General features: G+C 34.7%; 1 protein-coding gene and 3 non-coding genes across 5 annotated transcripts; 3 read left to right on the top strand and 1 right to left on the bottom strand.

Moving 5' to 3' along the window:
- Positions 1–793: 793 nt before the first annotated feature.
- LOC114174254 (O-fucosyltransferase family protein) lies at positions 794–6,388 on the bottom strand. 2 transcript variants are annotated; one of them, XM_028059054.2, is made up of 9 exons: positions 5,879–6,388; positions 5,465–5,779; positions 4,456–4,523; positions 4,288–4,376; positions 4,040–4,202; positions 2,709–2,998; positions 2,167–2,371; positions 1,755–1,912; positions 794–1,478 (listed from the first exon to the last, which is right to left on the bottom strand). In XM_028059054.2, exons 2-9 carry the CDS (start codon positions 5,733–5,735, stop codon positions 1,202–1,204), a joined length of 1,521 nt encoding a protein of 506 aa, XP_027914855.1. In that variant the 5' UTR covers positions 5,736–5,779; positions 5,879–6,388; the 3' UTR covers positions 794–1,201. The 2 variants fall into 2 exon arrangements, with proteins under 2 accessions (XP_027914855.1, XP_085526020.1); XM_085669894.1 differs by lacking the exon at positions 5,879–6,388 and adding an exon at positions 4,890–5,016 and having other exon boundaries at positions 5,465–5,711.
- A 6,582-nt stretch (positions 6,389–12,970) lies between these two features.
- On the top strand, positions 12,971–13,043 carry TRNAK-CUU (transfer RNA lysine (anticodon CUU)). Its single transcript has one exon. It is a non-coding gene; the product is annotated as a tRNA-Lys (tRNA).
- A 2,116-nt stretch (positions 13,044–15,159) lies between these two features.
- TRNAK-CUU (transfer RNA lysine (anticodon CUU)) lies at positions 15,160–15,231 on the top strand. Its single transcript has one exon. It is a non-coding gene; the product is annotated as a tRNA-Lys (tRNA).
- An 82-nt stretch (positions 15,232–15,313) lies between these two features.
- TRNAK-CUU (transfer RNA lysine (anticodon CUU)) lies at positions 15,314–15,386 on the top strand. Its single transcript has one exon. It is a non-coding gene; the product is annotated as a tRNA-Lys (tRNA).
- The last annotated feature ends 4,852 nt before the right edge of the window (positions 15,387–20,238 follow it).

Genomic DNA, 20,238 nt, shown 5'->3' with positions numbered 1-20,238 from the left:
ATTCAAATTCAACATTCCAAAATTTATTTTTTCTGGAAAAAAAAAAACTTCTAAACATAATCATGAATTGCATAATCCGTATAATCCAAAAAAAAACTATGGATTGTATAATCCACAAGCCACATAATGAAGAATGTCTATGAAAAATATTAGTTTGGATACCACGAATAAATACTTTCGAATTATAAAATCTGGATGTTAATTTTTTTTCTAAAAAAGTTTCAAATTCTACAATCTATATTCTTTTCTGAAAAATAAAAATACTTCCTAATTATATAATAAAAAGATTTTTTATTTCTAAAACAAATATTTTCATATTGTATAGTCCAAAAATCAATATTGTTTTCAGGTTACAAAGTTAAAATTAACTTCATAATTATACAATACAAAAGTAAAAATTGACTTTTAAATTATTATTCGGAACTGTACAATCCAATATACATTTTTTAATCCCTGGATTGCACAATTCACAAGATTTCTACATTCCACAGTCCAGAAAGCTCTTTAAACCAAACGACAAAGTAAAGATTTAAATATTTTTAGTTACAAAAAGAAAGTATGAGGTGCAAAACGAGATGGCCTTGACTTTGCATATATTTCAACCTTCTTTCCAAGCGTATTTAATATCTCCATAACTGTAGCATTTTTGTTAAAAAGGAATATTATTCATGTTATAAAAGGATTTTTCAGTGAGAACTCGTGATAAGTCTCTTTGTGGAATAAGAAAAGTAAAAAATGTATCCTTCAAATCAAATTTTCAAATGTATTTCAGAACTTAGCCAACAGAAATGTCTTCTAGGAAATAAAATTCTATTGTATTTCAGAACCATCAATACTCCAATTCAATAAAGTGATTGGTCAATTCATTAAATCATATCCTTTTATGATACGATGATGAGTTACTCCTCTTCTATCCTATATTATGGTATACTTAATTTGAATCGTCAAATATTCATTGAATAAAACTATAAAGAGACAGAAGAAGAAAAAATTAACTAATGAAGGAAAAAAATGAACTTTTGCCAGCCACAATATAAGCTATTGCTTACTCTCTTTTTCTTGTTATTTTTACTCCTTTGCTTTCCTTTACTTGTTTCCTACAAAATTCTTGTGATCTCACCATATCTTTGGGCTGTAATCTTGAATCTTAACACAGCACCTGAGCAAGAATGAATGCATATTTTGGATTCCTCCTTCTAACTCATGATGATACCTTACTAGAGTTGTGAGGACCTAGCAAGTCATCACAATTTGTTTGCTCACAGAGGCACTCATGAGGATTGGCATAGAAGTAGTCCTCTTCCTTTGGCTTATCTAAGATAACTCTACGCCTAGTTGGCTGACCAATTCTCCTCTCATGAACCACTCTCACAGCATCTGCAAACTGAATCCATGAAAGGGTTCCGTTTTGATGCATATCAACTAATTCTACCACCTTTTTTCGGTCCAATAAGATGGTCTTTTTAAAACCAGAATACCTGCACACAAATATTCATGTGAAATAAAACATAATTGCTGAAGAGAAAAACTCTTCATCTGAAAACACAAGATTAAGTGTCTCACTTTTTATTTAATTTGTTGCATTCATGCTTTTGTAGAAAGATTGTATTATACTAGCACTTCTCTTGCTAACGATTTAGATTAATTCAGAAGGATCCCACCAAATCAATAATGTGAAGTTCACTCATTTTTAATAGAGGAGTGTGTTTACATTCTCCAAAACAAAACTGCAACCTGCAAGGGTAAATACATACCTGCGATGACCTTCCACTAGTTTTGCCATGTTCCCATCGTAGGTAGGAACAAATGTGTTACTGGCTACTGAAACCATAAAATCCAAGGCTGCCATCTGAGATGAATGATTCTGGAACTGCCGCAACTCATCCCAGGTTAGCAATGTTTCCTTTTTCACCTAAAATTGCAAAGAAGAAAAGTCAGATGCTTCCATGCAGAACAATTTTAAAGGAGGATCAAAAAGAGAAAATGCACATTTAGATCAGGGCCAACCGGTCTGAGAGCTAGACCAATTTTCAACAACAGACAGGATGCGCAAGGAAAATTAGGCATAGTCCACAAAATTTGCATTAGTATTATTCTGAACCATTTTAATATCCAAAAAATAAACAGAAAGTTGGTAGGAAAAATTATAATCGAATGAAAACTCACAATTCGTGGATATACAGATCTCAATTGTGCAAGTCTGCGTTCACTACCATAAATTTCACCAGCTGCAATATAGATCTGAGTCTCCCTACCAAATCCTAAGGCTCGCAGAACTAAGGCTGCCTCCTCTGGTGTCAGAGGACATAAACCCTGTGCTCTCCTTTCCTCAGAAATGATCTCCTTTTCTTTCCACCAAGGGAAAGCATACCTGAATTACAAGAGGAAATTCAATATTGTGGCTCATAGCAGAATTTCTGATCATAAAAATTCTTTATTTTCTCAAATATAATTCATGAAATATAGTATAGAATGTCTACTCTCCAACTGGAAGTTTCCTCCAACAGCACAACTAATCAGTATCTATTATCAGTCCCAAACTATGATGTTCCTATTTTTCATCTCAAAATGAATAGAAGGCATAAAAATGATATTCAATTGTATCCTCCCCAGCATCTCTCAGATAAGAACCATCTCTCTAAATTATTGACAAAAACAAGAATGGTTAAAAATCCAATATATAAAGCCAAACAAGAAACATAAAAGACCTCAGCTGCTTGAGCTCTTCAGCTTCTTTATCAGTGCAACCATGGGTACAACCAGAGAAAGCCAACATATCCATCTCATATCTGAGATGCAATGCCACAAAAGGTCCCTTCTCATGAAGCATCTGAATCAATTTGTGCCCCAAATTTTCAATTTGGGGAGTGAACTTAAGTGCCTGATAATTGACACGACACCTGAGTTTCTGTAAATCAAGTGGAAGACCATTGTTTGCTAGACGTGAGTCAGTTTTGTTGAAATGTAACACCTTATGTTTTCCAAAAAGTGGTAAAATCTGCAATTGGAATTACCGGCATTAGATTAAACTCAATATATGTACTGGTCATAAAAAGATAACACAATATTACAAACTAATTATTTTCTTCTAGGCACACATGGAAGCCATAGTTCTGAATTTTGATACCTACTTTGGCACTACATCAGAAGCAACTCAGACCAGCTTTTAAATAAGAAACACAAGAAAAGCAACTTAAAGTAGTACTTGTGCCTTTCTTCATATTATTTCAATTTAATTCAGAAGTTAAAATGCTTGACTTCAATGATAATATATTTCTTAATATCACACAACCAATAGTCTCCATTTTCAACAACATAACACATCTCTTCTCCTAAATTGCACACTTGCCTCTTTTGTCCTTTCCTTTTTAATGAGAACAGATGAGATATTTAGGAAGAAGAACAGTAACTTCAGAAATGAGTCATGGAAGGTTAAAACAATTTCTTAACTATTATCCCAATTTACCCTCCAGCATGGATGGGTACAGACAGTACCAATGACAAGATGAAAGGAAAATTAAAATGCAGTCCTATTTATATACTACAACTTCACACTGCATTTTAGTCTTGCTGCATCACATAACAAAATCAAGAGTAATAACATACAGCAAAAAGTAACAATTACCAAGTAAAGCATGATTTCGAACAAGAAATCCATAATAATCGACTAGGGGCTACAATAATTCCCAAATCCCAATCAATTTGCAAGAGGAAAAAATTATTGACACATAGAATTCATTGTATCTTCATGTCTACTAAATAAGACAGCAGCAACATGCCATACAATCATAAAAGTTAAGAAAGGCTTCATGGCCTAATGAAAAAAGAATTAAATGTTGATTTAGGAGGGAATGACACACTTGTATCATAATGCTAACAAATAAAAGAATCCATCCTGTCCTAAAATTATATATTTCAATTGCATAAAAATAAAGGCGAAGAATCATAATCACAAGATCAAAACTTAAATTGCAATATGCATAGTATATAACTTTTGGCATTTTGCTCAAATGACATGAAACAAATAAAATGACCACACCTGTTCCAAGTAATATTTTTCATTAGACCAGCTAACAGGAGGCATCTCCAAGGTGGAGTATCCATGTTTACCACTGAACTTTTTGGGCACTCTTTTCACTATTCGAACTTCATCTCTTAGAGAATCAATGAAATGCTTCACATCAAAAATGTCCTCAAAATTGCTGCAAAAAGAAAACTAAAAACCTTAAAATGACAAGGAGGCCAAATTACAGGATACTCATATTTTTTTCAGAACAAAGTACGTACCTAGGGTCTGCCCAAAATGATGTTTTATCAAGCTCCGGAACAACCAATGTGAGATTCAAAAACCGAGCAACTGTCACCATATCACAAATCTGAAACGCCATACCACTAAATGAGTATTTATGCTTGTCATAAAATATAAAGAGAAACCGCAGAATAGGAAGTACAAACCGCGGCACGCATTTGATTCAAGCCCCCATTGCAGGAAACTCTTAGAAAACCATTACTTGTATAATTTCCTGTCAGGTTTCAGATCAAAAGTTTTTAATATATACCAAAATGAGTTAGAAAATAGAGGTAAAACAGTTAAAATATCTTATCCAAGAAACCTATAGTATTGATTTATACCAGTCGTATCATACCCACTCGCAATCCTTTCAACAACTAAAATACACAATAATGGAAATCAAAAGATGAGGCACACCAACAGGACACAATTTTTGTCCAGAACTCAGGAAATTGTCAATGAATCCAAAACAAGCAAGCAGCTTTGAATAAATTATTATCCATACATATAAAATAGTTATAGAAGAAGTCATATAGAAGAACGTAACATACAAAAATCTATAAATGGAGATCTTTCCGTAATATTTAGAGACAATTACCTCTTTGGTTACAACTTAAACAGGTACATGTAAAACTACCAGGAATGAACGTATCCATATCTTAAGACCCTATGTTATTGTCATATTTGCTTTCCGTTTAAGTCGCTCCTGCCACCCCAAACCAAAACTGTATGGGACCACAAATCAGTATTAATTTTAAGCAGCTCTTCTTGCAGGAATTCCTCAAAATATGATGATTAAATATCAAAATTAATGTCGATGTTCAGAAATCAGTAAGATCTGTTCTAATCTTAGTTAGAAATTATAATGCTCTCATCACAAATCCCCAATCAAACCTTCATAAACACCAAATTATAATTGCTAGTTAACAGCCATAAGTCCATAAAGCATTGATGCTCCCCAGAGATTTCACAATCCACGAATCTAACACAATTGCACCTACTTTTAGTTAAAAACAACCATAATACCATAGTCGTCTTTAATAACAATTAACAAATGGGTTTCATTGCTCAAGCATATTGTATACGTATCCAATGTCACATTACAGCTTCAAGTTATTCATTTAAGCAAACAAGAACATAGCTGTAAGACAAGTACTGAGTAAAGAAACTAACTTCGGGGAAGAAAAGCAGGAGGCGATTGAGCAACTCCATTATCCCCTTCTACTGGAAGCTGAACTTGGGCAATGTGATATATACCATTAGTAATCCCAGAAATCAAATGTGAATGCCATAGTTCACTCACTGTCACTAACTGAACCAGACACGTCCAGAGCACAATGCTTGAGCACACACGAATGAACCAAATCCTCAAACGTGTCCTGGGAATCACAGGACCCGGAAATTTATCACACCTCACTTGTATACCCTCTGATCTAACCTCCATTTCACAGCCACACACCTCATTGCCGCTTCATCGAACCTTAAAACCTTCACACAGTTTCCAACATTCCCACACAAACCAAATCAGCATAACACAAATAGACAACGGAAAAATAAACTCATTAATGCAACCCCGTAAAGCCCTACCTCGGGCACAAACGATGCAACAAAGGACGAATCTTTTGGAGAAATTGAAACCGACCCAGAATTGAATTTGAAGCAGATTCTTGTGCACGAGACTCAAAACACGATCTTTTTGTTCTTCAAGAATCAATGAACAAAAAGTCACAGGAGAAGAGAAGGATTGGAATAGCACGACGAGACAAAGATCCAAGAACAAGGGAGTGAAAGCAAAGGATCAAATCTCAACGACAAACAAACGGTCTTGCAATGAGCTTTTTTATTCTCTTTTCCGGGAAAATTGTGTTTTTTTTCCCTCTCTCTCCCTCGTTTTTTCCTTGCCTTTTCTATCCCAACCACGATTTCGCCAATCTCAATGGAAGTTTCTCTCTCTTTTCCACAGAAAAAAATGTTAGCTTTCTCTCTCTCCGATTCTGATTTTCTTGCTTTGCAGGAAGTTTTAAGAAGGAAAGGGGTATAACCCAAAATCAGTTACCCTTTCTCAAGAAAATTATACCGACGAGATGAATGGATAAGGATCAACTAATCAAAATTAAAGACTTTCAAATGATTCTATTATAAGTCTAACAACTTCTTAGTCTACCTTCAAAATTCTCGACGACACAAAATCAATTATTTAAAACTAAAACAAACATGCATTAATGAAATTGTAAACTTGAATAGAAAACATATGCATATCAAATTAATTATATAAAATTAATTTTCCAAACGTTAGTTTGGACCCGAGATGAGTGAACTTGGATCGATGGCCAAGACGGGTCGATCCGCACTTATGACCTAGATAGGACGATTCAGGTCCGAATCGAGACAAGCTAACTCGGCCCAACCATTAAGAAGGACGATCTCAGGCTGACGACCAAGAGGGATTGGCCTGTATCCACGGTTGAAATGGGTCGGCAAGGGCCAACGGTCGAGAAGGGTCGACGTTCGAGACGAGCTAGGCCGACGGTTGAGATGGGCTAGCCTTCGGCGACGAGCGACATAGGTCGACCCAGTCTGACATTTAAGAAGGGCCAGTTGGGACCAACAATCGAGACAAGCTAACCTGAGCACATGGCCTCCCGTGCCCACGGTTGAGACGAACCGACCTGTGCCCATGGCCAAGACTGGTCGGCCCGTGTCCACAGTTGAGACAGCTTGGCTCAGGCCGACGACCGAGGCAATTCATCTTGGGCTGATAGACGAGACGAGTCACATTGGCCGACGGTCGAGATGGTCTAGCTCATGCCCAAGGCTGAGACGAGCCAACTCATGCTTACGACCAAGACAGGTCGAGCTGAGCTCATTGTCAAAGGTTGCCGAAGGCTGAGACAACCGGCTTGGGTCAATGGTAGGGATGGACCAATCCAGGTTGAAGGTTGAGGGGACGAGCTCGTGACAGAGGTTGAGACTAGCCAAGACAGGCTGATTATCGAGATGGATGGGCCAGAGTCGATTGTCAAGACAAAGCTTAGTAATATATTTAATAAAAAATAATATATTTTCATGTTTAAAAAGGGAGTGCATGGGATGGCCTTGACCTGCAAGGCTTTTATGGGCTTTTTGACCTTGTGGACTTTTTTAATGGAGGCTTTTTGGTCCTGTGAGATTTTTTGGCCCCAACGTGGACCAAGAACAAGCCATGTGGGCTGGGCAAAATTGACAACTCTATTACTCACTCTAATTAATATGTATCGTTACATGGCTCACACCAACACCTTTAGTTTGATCATTGGATCTACACTGAGAAATACAGAAGGTTGTTGAGCCAATGCATAAAAGTTGAATGCAACATGTTGTTCTCATTGGTGGAAAGTGTGTAACCAACATTAATGCTTGCAAAAGTTAAAGAAGATGAAATCAAACAAAAGAAGAAGCAACAAAACAAATAGTTGCACGATGATACAATATTTGAATAAAGCACGAGCATTTCATAATGGAGATCTTATAAACTCAGCAAATCCAAGTCACAAAAGATTTATATGCAAGTTCTGGAACGGGTTACTCAGTCCAAAGGCTCTTCTAAAAGGAAATGAGGCTACAAGTCCTCATCATACAAAACAAACAACTACAAAGGAAGCAAGTCATTATGTTATTCATTCTTGTGTTTTCAACATAATGCTTGAGAATGATATATAGGAAAGGCGAAATGGCACCATCAAGATTTTTGATGTATAACATGATACCTTCCATAGCGATGATTGGGGCAATACCCACACAACTCGACTCTCTCTCTCTCTCTCTATTGAGAGCCTAATATTCCAACTTGGAGATGAAACTTTGATGAAGCTCACAACGATGATAACTTACAAATTGGTCTCATGCAGGACAACCACAAAAATCTTCAACAAATGAGAATGCTGACATATCAATATGCACAAGATACAAGAAGAAACTCGAGTGAACAAGTATGAAGTACGAGAGACACTTCAAGAATTCCAGTCTAATCTTCTTGAGGATTTTGTACGAGGAAATTTGTAAAAGAGGTCTGAGAAAAACTCTAGCTAGGAAAGACAATGTTCTTAAGTTTGTCCATTATGACTCACCTATCTTTCCTAGGAGTCTACTTAGTAAACCTTTACCAATATTTCTCTTTTGAAAACTTCTATCCACCACAAAATTGGCAATTTAGGTGGTCCAACTTACACCATCCTTCATCAAGATCCCAAAGCTCCACCAAAATCATCCTCACCATTTCTTATAAGAAAAGGGAGTCTCCCGCTAACTAGAGTTCAGGAAGACAACACTTTGATGAAGAGTGGCAAACCTCTTGTTGCATAGAGATTTAGTCAAAACTCGATCTCCTTACAAATACTAACTAATATAATATAGTGATCAACCAATGATCAATCCAAAAGATAGGCAAGGGAACTGAAAGATTTATTGAACGTGTTTTGTGAAATGGAGGAAATCTATATAGACTCTACTATACTAAACTCTATTCAAACTGAAATGAAATTGGACTTAAAATTACATGAATGTATATGAATGCAAAGTGTTTGATGAAATGCCTAAGTAAAACAAAATGTACCTAAGGTGTTTGATGAAATGTCAAGATGAACTAAGTGTGTGACTATGCATGGCTGTGCAATGTGAGTATCCTAAACACAATCTGGACATTATGGAATGCTTCTAATACATGAATGAAACTCAAATTAACCACTGGAATCGAATTAACACTAAAATATGCAGAAAACGAAAAATCTGAAATTGGTTCATGTATGTTCACATGCAAAATGTGCAGGCCATGGTCGAATTTCCATATGGAATGGATGAAATGATGATGTAATGATGTGAAATGAATGGAAATGGTCTCTATTGAATGTAAGAACAAGAATCACGTGAAACGATTGAGTAAAACTTGAATTCCAAAATGAAGAACCCCAATTAATGATATTAACGAACATATGCGCGAATGAATAATTGGATGCAATGATTGATGAATTGAGCATGGAAATGGTTTAGAAACGTTACATAGAACATGTTCATCTTACGAACATGAATCAATAAAAAAGTACACGAAAACAACGAATTCGAAATTGAAATACGAATATAACGGTGTGCAAGTTTTGCAAAATGAGGATCATGATTCAAGTTGATGATTTATGTATGATTGATCATAATCAAACAACCTTTGATATCTAAGTAGAATGACTACCCATTCTCTGAAGATTCAACTCGATTGCAAGTTGAATTCAGTGTTGTGGTAGATCAACGTTACTCAATTATTCACACTTGAATCATGAATTCATTTCACCAGCGAAAGAGGTAAAACATCACAATTGCACGGTGAAAAAGGAAAGAAAGCACAATCTAATACAGAAAACATCCATACAACAATTGTATTCAGTGATAGTGGAAAAAATCTATAGAAAAACAACTTTAAGAATTGTCCAAAATGTAGCAAAATGGCAAAGAAACAATGAAGAATTAGTGCTTCAATGGTATGACAGAGAGTGAATCTGTGTGTTTCACAGGGCAGAGAATGGCTAGTGTGTGTACGATTCGAATGGATGAAGTTCAAAGTGATGAACTGTGTTGGCACCAATCTAAATCAGTGTTGCACTTGTAACTGGTTTTCCAAGTAAAACCAACTAACTAAAATAACTCATTTTCCCTAACTACTTGAAACTTTAACTTGTAAACCTAGGTGGAAGGTTTCCTAGTAGTTGCCACGGGCTAATTCAAGTTCATTGCATTATGTTTGATGTTGCCTTAGACGTTAGGACCTGCTGCAGTGGGTGACCAAAGCCAACTAGTTCATAGCAGCTCTAGCTTCACTTCTCCATTCATTTTAGACGTGTCAAACCTTCATTAATTAAGATGTCATTCTCTGTTTTAATAAATTACCTATTCATGTGAACATTATTCAAGTTTAATGTTGGATATATTCAATCATCCCATGTAATATTAAATATGCATACTCTCATTTACTTTTCTCATTTCCTTGATTCTTAAAATACATATGAAACTAAAAGCCCAATCCTTGCGAAGGGATTGACTTTCCTCAGTCGAATATTTCAATTTATGTGTTGTACATTGAACCATGTATCAAGCCCACCTAGTTCAGTTGGTTGAGTGCAAGACTCTTAACCTTGTGGTCATGGATGTAAGCTTTTTTTCGTATCTCCTAGTTCAAACATAAGAAATGAACATTCTTGCAACATACATTAAGCATACATATATTCGTGAAGTATTGAGTTAACTTAAGACTGTGTATGTATCTTTTGAGCATAGTAATGCTTATCAGACATAAAAACTACACTTTCATAGTGTTGTACCATATAACAAAGGAAACACTTCTATCTCACATTAATTGTTGTTGAACAAATCTTATGTCTTAGAGACAAAGCATGATCACATTTTATAGTTTGTTGTTTTTAACACTTAAATCAAAATCATGATCGTTGAACATTTCACCAACAAGATCTAATAATAATTTTCTAATATTCATTTAAATATATTTTTAAAATATAATTTACTAAATTTGAATTTTTTTAATGACATGCAAAAATGAATGCTTAAAACTAAGATGTTAAAAACAAAATTATCTCAGCAATAAGACATACTAATGCTCATATGGGATGTTAGATATATTTGTTCTCTAAAAATGAGAATAATTTCGAAATGATGGGTTATAAGATATTAACAAAATATGTATCTAGGTTATTCTTTATTATAGATAACTTTGGATAACTTTATATTATAAAATTTAATTTATATATAATTTAATTTGTATTTTTTTTTTGTAATTTTATTTTAAAAAGTTATAAAACATCTTTTTTTAAATATCTGCAAAGAATCCGACGGATAACAAGATGGATAACGAGTTCAATTTTTTGTTATGTAGGTTTGGTAGCAGGTGTTAACTCTTTGGCAAGTGTACCAATTTGTTACAAGTAGTAAAATGGAAGTCCAAGTATCGTTTTCCCAAGGGATTTGTGTTCATTTGTCTAATTGTAATTATTTACTAATTTCAGGAATGATGTCAACATTAAAGATTGGTTTAATTTAAGATAACATGCAAAATTAATAAACACTAAAGTTATAGAATAATTTAGGAAAGACTTCACCAAGGTTGGATTTCATGAACCATACTAGCACAATATTTCCTACACAATTTCTCCATCTTGCTCAGACATCCATATCATAAGCATACTAGCCCCTAATTCCTTAGAAGCAAGTTCTAAGTCAAATATGCCAAACATTAATTCCTTAACCATTTAACACATGACTTGCATTAAGATTTGATGTATAGAATGACCTAGAGATTATGTCTATTCCTAGAACCCAATCTCATGGTTGTTCTATCCAAGGTTAAGTTCCAATTCATGTTCCAATAATTAGATACAACCAAATAGCAAAGATTTCCATCATTCACATTAATAATTGAGATAGAACATATGAACAAAGACATAGATTACATTACATAGGAAAATTACAGAGAGTATAAGTTCATTACATCCAACCCTAATGAAAAAGGAGTTTAGTCACTCTTAGGCATCTAGAGAACAAAAGATGGATGAATTTGATGGAATGAATGAAGTGATTTGAGTGCTCCTTGCCCTAGAATGGCGTTTCTCATATTTTTCCCTGGTTCTGTCGCATTCCCACACTCTAACACGTCAATTTCGTGTAACTTTCGAAACTATAACAATTTCAGAATATCGTCCTCTTGCTGGGTGAGATGACTTACTCGTTGGGCGACTAGGGATTACTCGCTGGACAACTGGGTCCTGACAGAACAGCCTCATTTCTTATCCAATCCTTCACTCTCCTATACAATAATCTCCAATAAAACACAAAATATACTTAACCTAAAAGAAACCTAAAAACAACCTAAAACTTCCCACAAAACACATGAATGAATACAATTAAGAGGTCCAATCAAATATGAATAATAAGTATTTTTTATACTTATCAGTAGGTAGGCACTTTCCGTGCCTGACCTAACCGGTTAACATCCCAAGTTGACATATTGAATGGAAATCCAATTGAAAAATAAATATTAAGTGATTAATAAACCAATGGTAAGAATAACTTTCTAGATTGGAGTCTTGACGTAACCAATCCTTAATATCGTAAAACCTTCATTAATTAATATGTCATTCTCTATACTAATAAATTATCTATTCATGTGAGCATTATTAAAGTTTAATGTTGGATATATACAATCATCCCATGTAATATTAAATGTGTGTATTCTCTTTTTCTTTTCCCATTTATGAAGCTAAAAGATCGGTCCTTGGGAAGGGGTTGACTTTCCTCAATTCAATACTTCAAGTCATGTGTTGTACGTTTAGTCATGTATCAAGCCCGTCTAGCTCAGTTGGTAGAGCGCAAGGCTCTTAACCTTGTGGTCGTGGGTTATGGTGGGCGTTGCACTGCTTTCCTAAGCAACACTTTTTACTAGTTGACCAAATTTAATTATCCCTAAAATCGTCAAACCTTCATTAATTAAGATATCATTCTCTTTGCTATTTATTAAATCATAGCCCTTAACCTTATGGTCGTGGGTTTGAGCCCTACGATGGGTGTTGCACTTTTCTTCTAAACACAACACTTTTTCCTTCCAACATAGATTTCTTCTGAACACTTTCTACTTCTAATATATATCAGGCCCGTCTAGCTCAGTTGGTAGAGCGCAAGGCTCTTAACCTTGTGGTCGTGGGTTTGAGCCCCACGATAGGCGTAGATATTTTAATATCCTTTTATAAACGATACGGGTAATAGCTCCGATGTACCATGCCCCATGCCCGCTAGATAAATATTCATCGGTATCTGTTATGTGGGTATTAACAAAAAAATATTTAACATATTTTAATGGTAAATTCAAATAAAATATCATACATAACATTCATAAATAATGACAGTTTACAAAGAAATGATTTTTTTAAACTAATTGATAAAAAAATAACTCATTCAAAATCAATATGTTAATATTTTAATCATTTTTTAATTTAAATTAGAGTATAGCGGGTACGAGTATTCACGGGTACGGATACTATGATACATGTACTCGTCCCGTTAACATGTGAGTATAAAAAATACCCGTACCTGTTACACGCGGGTATCTATTTACAATATTCATTTCCTATTCATTTCCTACTCATTGCGGGTTTTATCCACAAATACATGCGGGTACATATTTTTTTGACATCCCTAAGTGCAAGGCTCTCTTAACCTTGTGGTCATGGATATAAGCTTTTATTCGAACCTTGCACCTTTTGTTTTTACATTATTTTCAACTCAATTGGTAGAGCGCAAGGCTCTCTTAACCTTGTGATCGTGGAGATAAGCTTTTATTCATACCTCCTTGGTCAAACATAAGAAATCAACATTCTTAAACACTTTTACATTATTTTCAACTCAGTTGGTAGAACACAAGGCTCTCTTAACCTTGAGGTCGTGGATGTAAGCTTTTTTTTCGTACCTCATTGGTCAAACATAAGAAATCAACATTCTTGCAACATAGATTAAGCATGTGTGTATCGTTTTAGCATTTGTAAAAACAAAATATACATATTGTGGTACTATCTAACAAAAGAAACACTTGTATGTTACATTTATTGTTGTTGAAAAAATCTTGTATTTAAGAGACAAAGCATGATCATGTTTTATAATTTGTTTTTTTAACACTTAAATCAAATTGTTGAACATTTTTGTAACAAGATCTAATAATAATTTTCTAACATTCATTGAAATATTTTTTTAAAATATAATTTACTATATTTGAATTTTGTTAATGACATGTAAAGATGAATGACTTAAAACTAGGATGTTAAAAGCAAAACTATCTCAACAATAAGAAGTTATAATGCTCATATGAGATATATTTGTTATGTAAAGATGAAAATAGTTAGGAAATGATGTGTTATAAGATGTTAGCAGAATAAGTATCTAGGTTATTCTTTAATTATGGACAAATCTGGATAACGTTAGATTAATACCTAGAAGGAGATATATGGTTGCACTAGGGATGAATGAAAAAATATGTTTGTGCCCACATGTATTTGAGGATAAAATTCACAACAAATAGTTGGTACCTACAGATGTCTATTACTCGCAGGTAGCAAGTATCTTAATACCCGTTTATAAATGGGTCATCTGCGGGTGTCATACTATCTATATCTGCATGTATCCATTACATGGAAAAAATTAAAATTAAAATTTAATTTATATTTTATTAAGTTAAATTTGATTAATTTAGATTTTATTAGGTTAAATTTAATTTATATTACAATTTATAAATTTTTTGTAATTTTAACTAGTTTTTATTTTAAAAAGTAAAAAAACATCTTCTTGTAAATATTCGTGAGAATCAGGCAGGTAACAGGATGAGTAACAAGTTGAACTTCTTTTGTTTTTTTTCAGTTTGGGTAATGGGTAGGCACTTTTCATGCCCAACTCGACCTGTTACCATCCCTAGTTGACACATTGCATGAAAAGTGAATTGAAAAAATAATAAGATATTGACTGACCAATGAGCCATATGTAAGAATAGCTCTCTAAATTGGATTCTTAACATAACCAAATTTAACTATCCTTAAAATCGTCAAACCTTTATTAACTAAGATGTCATTCTCTTTGCTAATAAATTATCTATTCATGTGAACATTATTCAAGTTTATTGTTGGACATATATAATCATCGCAAGTAATAATAAATATTTGTACTCTCATTTACTTTTCTAGTTTACTTTTTATCTTAAAACTCATATGAAACTAAACGATGGATTTTGGCGAAGGGGTTAACTTTCCTCAGTCAAAGATTTATATTCATGTGTTGTACATTAAATCATATATCAGGCCCATCTAGTTTAGTTGGTAAAGTGCAAAGCTCTTAACCTTGTGACATGGGTTTGAGCCCCACGATGGGCGTTGCACTTTTCTTCTAAACACAACACTTTTTCCTTCCAACATAGATTTCTTCTGAAAACTTTTTACTTCTAATATATATCAAGCCCGTCTAGCTCAGTTGGTAGAGCGCAAGGCTCTTAACCTTGTGGTCGTGGGTTTGAGCCCCACGGTGGGTGTAGATATTTTAATTTCCTTTTATAATTTTACCGATCCGTTTCCATCCCTAGGCGACATATTGAATGGAAAGTGAACTAGTTTATTCACTTGAATATTATTCAAGTTTATTGTTGAATATATACAATCATCACAAGTAATATTTATACTTTATCAAGTTATATTTGAAATGTTCATTTAAAAAGATCTAATAATAATTTTATAATATTCATTTAAATATTTTTTTTAAAATATAATTTACTGAATTTGAATTTTGTTAATGACATGCAAAGATGAATGACTTAAAACTAAGATGTTAAAAGCAAAATTATCTAAAAAATAAGAAGTAAAGCTCAGATGAGACGTTAGATATATTTATTGTGTAAAGATGAAAATGGATGGGAAATGATGTGTTATAAGATATTAGAAAAATATGTATCTAGGTTATTCTTAATTATAGATAACACTAGATAACTTCAGATTAATACCTAGAATAATATATATATATATATATATATATATATATGTTAATACTAGGGTATCTGCGATGAATAGTTCGTATGCGCAGATATCTATTATCCATTGGTAACGACTATTTTAATACCCATTTATAAATAAATCATGTGCAAATATTAACTATGCGTATTTGCAGATATCCATAGCCTAAAAAATGAAAATGAAAATTAAATTTATATTTTATTAAGTTTAATTTGATTTAAAATTAAAATTAAATTAAATTAATATTTTATTAACTTAAATGCCAGCTGTCGCAACCAGAATCGCGACGGGAAGGCGAACCGAAAAAGAAAACAGGTTTAAAAAGAGATTTGGAGTCGCCACCATAGTTATTCTGGAAAACTATAGAAAACCATAAAAATAAAACAAGTCTGCAAAAAACCAGATTTTGGATCCGAGAGTCGGTTACGCATAGGGAAGGTGTTAACACCCTATCGCGCCCGTCCGAGGGCGGTACCTTTAATTAAAAATGTAAAGTTGATGTGATTTTCAAAATATTAATTTTCCCCAAAAATAATAAGACAAAAATGCTAAAAGAAACAAAATGTTTTTTTTTTAATTTTTTGGGCCCGACAAGGATTGACCTTGATCCTACGTATCCTCATTAAAGATGAGAAATCAGGGTTACGTAGTTCTTTAAAAAGATATTTAAAAAAAAACTATTTGGAAAATGATTTGATGTTTTGGAGGTGAACCTGACAAGGACTGACCTTGCTCCTACGTATCTCATAATGGAGAATCAAGGATCACGTAGTTCTTAAAAAGGGTAGTTGTTTGAAATATTGATATTTTTATATTTTTGAAAATTTTGTATTTTTTTTTGTATTTTTGAATTACTTGAAAATATGTGTCACACGACGCGGGTAGTCGGACAGACACTAAAAGGAAAAGAAAACTATTTTTGGTATTTTTAAAAAAGAGTGTCAAACGGTGCGGGCGATCTGACAAACACAATAAAATAAAAGAGAATATTTTTAGTTTTTAGATTTTTTTCTATTTTTGTGTAATTTTTATAATTTAAAACATTTTTGTTTTCTCTTTTTTTTAGAAGGAAAAAAAATAATAGATAAATAACAAAAAAAGGATAAAAGAAAATTTAATAACAAAAAGGACAAAAGTGAGAAAATAATAATAATAATAATAATAGAGTGCATGAGTAACATGTGAGGTGCATGAAGTAAACATAAAACATAGGCCCAAAACAAGATAAACATAAACAAGGGTGCAAGGTTATCAATTATGGTGGTGCACGAAGTAAAACATGAAACAAAGGTGGCAGGGGTGCAAGGTTAGTAAATATCAGGGGTACTCGCAGATAAAATTAAAACAGGGGTGTGAGGTAAAGGAAAAAGGGGGTGCGCAGAGTAAAGTATGAAACAAGTGTGGCAGGGGTGCGAGGTTAGTAAATATCATGGGTACTAGCAACAAAAATTAAAACAGGGGTGTGAGGTAAAGAAAAAAGGAGGTGCGCAGAGTAAAGTATGAAACAAGTGTGGCAGGGGTGCGAGGTTAGTAAATATCAGGGGTACTCGCAGCAAAAATTAAAACAGGGGTGCAAGATAAAGGAAAAAGGGGTGCACAGAGTAAGACCTGAAACAATACACAGAAGGGTGAGAATATTAAAAATGGTGGTGCAGGAAGTTAATGGGAGCAAATTTAAACCTAAACCCAAAAATAACTCTTAAACATAGAAAGCAAAACCCTAAAGAGAGTTTATTCTCCTTCCACCAACCCTCACTCACGGCCAGACAACTCCACTGCCTCACAGCACCAACAAAACGAACCCACCTACGCTGCACCCGTTTCGGCCACCACGCCGCTCTAGCCCCTGGGACGCGCGTCTGCTCCACCTTAAACGCCAGCGACGACGACGACCATCGTCGACGGAGCTGTCGCCGCTCCTGTCACCTCTCCAGCCTCGCGTTCGCATTTGCCAACCTAGACAGTCACGATCTGGACTGCCGCCGCGACGCCATCACTGCTTGCTGAGAACACTGCCGGAGACGCCAATCACTCAAACATAAACTCGATTCGTGCACAGGTTTGTGTCCTAAACCCCAAATCGCTGGCGAAAGTCTTTATCCTTTCCTTTGTTTCACTGTTCTGCGCTGGGTGTAAACGATTGGGAAAGATGAAACGTGAGAGCTTTGTGCAGGAATGGGATTCTGACCCGGTGTGATGATGTATTGCGGGGATGGAGTTGTGATTCTGATTTTTTGCTTGTGTATTTTGTTTGCAGGTTGAGATGGTATTGTGATGTTGAGGTGAATGGGAATGCTGCGAGATTGGGATGGAGAAGGCAGGGATAAATGGAGGGAATGGGAGGAGGAGAATCTGTTGAGTGAATAAGGGGGCGTCAATGGATTATGGTGTTTTTGTTGGAATCTTGAGGACGAAGGTGTTGTTTTTTTGTTTTGCAGAGAACAGGATGAGAAAGAGCCCCCTTGAGTGAAGAAGGTTCATCCATGAATAAAGGGACTCTGGTGATATTTTTTGTGCCTCTGCTATCTTCCTTTCCCACCTCAAGACGTGGGATAAGGCTAAAAACAGATGTTGCTTCCTGCTCCCTCCTTCTTCAGTGATCATGACCATGGCGAGCTAGCCATCAGAGACCTTACGTTAACCTCTTGGTCTTCTTTTTTTTTTCATTTCATTTTTTTTCTTAAATAATAAAAAGTAAAAAAGGAAAATAAAGAAAATTGTAAATAAAATAAGATTAAAACGAAAAAAATAATAAAACAAAATAAAACAAAATAAAAAAATAAAATAAAATAAAATAAAATAATAATAGAATAATAATAAATAAAAGTAAAATAAGATTATGAGAAAAAAAAGGTAAAATACATTATAACCTGGACAAAATTGGGTGTTGACAACTGTCCCTCTTTACTTAGATTTTATTAGATAATATGAAAAGGTGACATTTTCAAATTATTGCAGTAAAAGATAAGTAAAGATAAAGACACTAATTTTGTCCGGATTTTCAAGAGGTAAAAGATGAGTAAAAATCGGTTCACACGGATCTGATGACCAATTCCGTGAAGAGGCTCATGATATGGAAAGTAAAAACAAGACTCAACCATTCTACAGGAGAGGGTCTTAATGTGACAAAGAAATTAATGACCATTCCATTGGAGAAGGTCTTAATGTGACAAAAAATTTAATGACCATTCCATTGGAGAGGGCCTTGATGTAAACAAGAAAATCAATGACCATTCCATCGGAAAGGGCCTTGATGTGACAAAAATCAATGACCATTCCATTGGAGAGGGCCTTGATAAAGAAAGAAACCAATGACCATTCCATCGGAGAGGGTCTTGCTGTAAACATAAGAAAATCAATGACCATTCCATCGGAGAGGGCCTTGATGTAAACATAAGAAAATCAATGACCATTCCATCGGAGAGGGCCTTGGTGTGACAAAAATCAATGACCATTCCATTGGAGAGGGCCTTGATGTGAAGAAAGAAATAAATGACCATTCTGTTGGAGAGGGTCTTGATGTAAAGAAAGAAATCAATGACCATTCCATCGGAGAGGGTCTTGATGAAAGGAGGATCTGGACTTGACCAATCCCAAGGAGGGGGTCGTTGTCCGAAAGGAGAACACAAGAGTTGACCATTCCTAAGGAGAGGGTCGCGAGATAGGCTTAGCGGGCCAAGTGAGATGGGTTTTGTAGGCTAGATTAAGCTAGGATTGGGGGCCAATACGAAACTGGACTTGGTGGGTCAGTATAGATTTGGGCTTAGTGGACTAGTACGGAGGCTTGTTGGGCCAATACAGAATTGGGCTTGGTGGGCCAGTACGGAACTGGGCTTATTGGGCCAATACGAAATTGGGCTTGGTGGCCAGGCAAAGTTGGGCTTGGGGGGCCAATACGGAACTAGGCTTGGTGGCCAGGCAAAGCTGGGCTTGGGCCAGATAAAACTGGGCTTAGAGGATATATAGGTCTTTGAAGATGATCCTTAATTTGAGAAAACTCAAGATGATTTTTGTAGATTGATTCCTTCAGAAGAAATAATGGTTGAAGATGTATGATGCATGAAAATGTTCGCTTGTTCATGATGTCAAGGTTTTTGCTTTTCGAATCTGGTGTCAACACACGGCATGATGATATGACATGCAAATGGTTATTCATGATAAAAAGCATGCTTTCTCATTTCAAGCACAAGGGATCAAAACATTATTTTAGAGATCAAGATCCTGAAATGTATGAATGCATGATGAAAAACTTGTTATGCTCTACCTTTTGAAAATTTTTTCTAGAGTCAATTGTTCTCTTTTCAATCATCAGACTCATTGATATAGAAACACGTAGAATGAAATTCGACGTATTTTGAAATGGAGTAATGATTGCAA

This window comes from Vigna unguiculata, chromosome 2 (assembly GCF_037176805.1).
Source record: "Vigna unguiculata cultivar grain cowpea cultivar isolate G323 ecotype 2 chromosome 2, ASM3717680v1, whole genome shotgun sequence".
NCBI classification, from domain to species: Eukaryota; Viridiplantae; Streptophyta; class Magnoliopsida; order Fabales; family Fabaceae; genus Vigna; species Vigna unguiculata.
The sequence above is the reverse complement of the archived record's forward strand: the minus strand, read 5'-3'. Positions and strand labels throughout refer to the sequence as shown.

What these genes read in the sequence shown, in the direction of transcription:
- LOC114174254 (XM_028059054.2), bottom strand. Translation starts at nt 5,735, where the DNA reads ATGGAGGTTAGATCAGAGGGTATACAAGTGAGGTGTGATAAATTTCCG. An exon ending in TGAATCAAATGCGTGCCGCG is followed by an intron (nt 4,377 to 4,455) that starts GTTTGTACTTCC and finishes ATGGCGTTTCAG; the next exon opens with ATTTGTGATATGGTGACAGT. An exon ending in GATCTGTATATCCACGAATT is followed by an intron (nt 1,913 to 2,166) that starts GTGAGTTTTCAT and finishes TTGCAATTTTAG; the next exon opens with GTGAAAAAGGAAACATTGCT.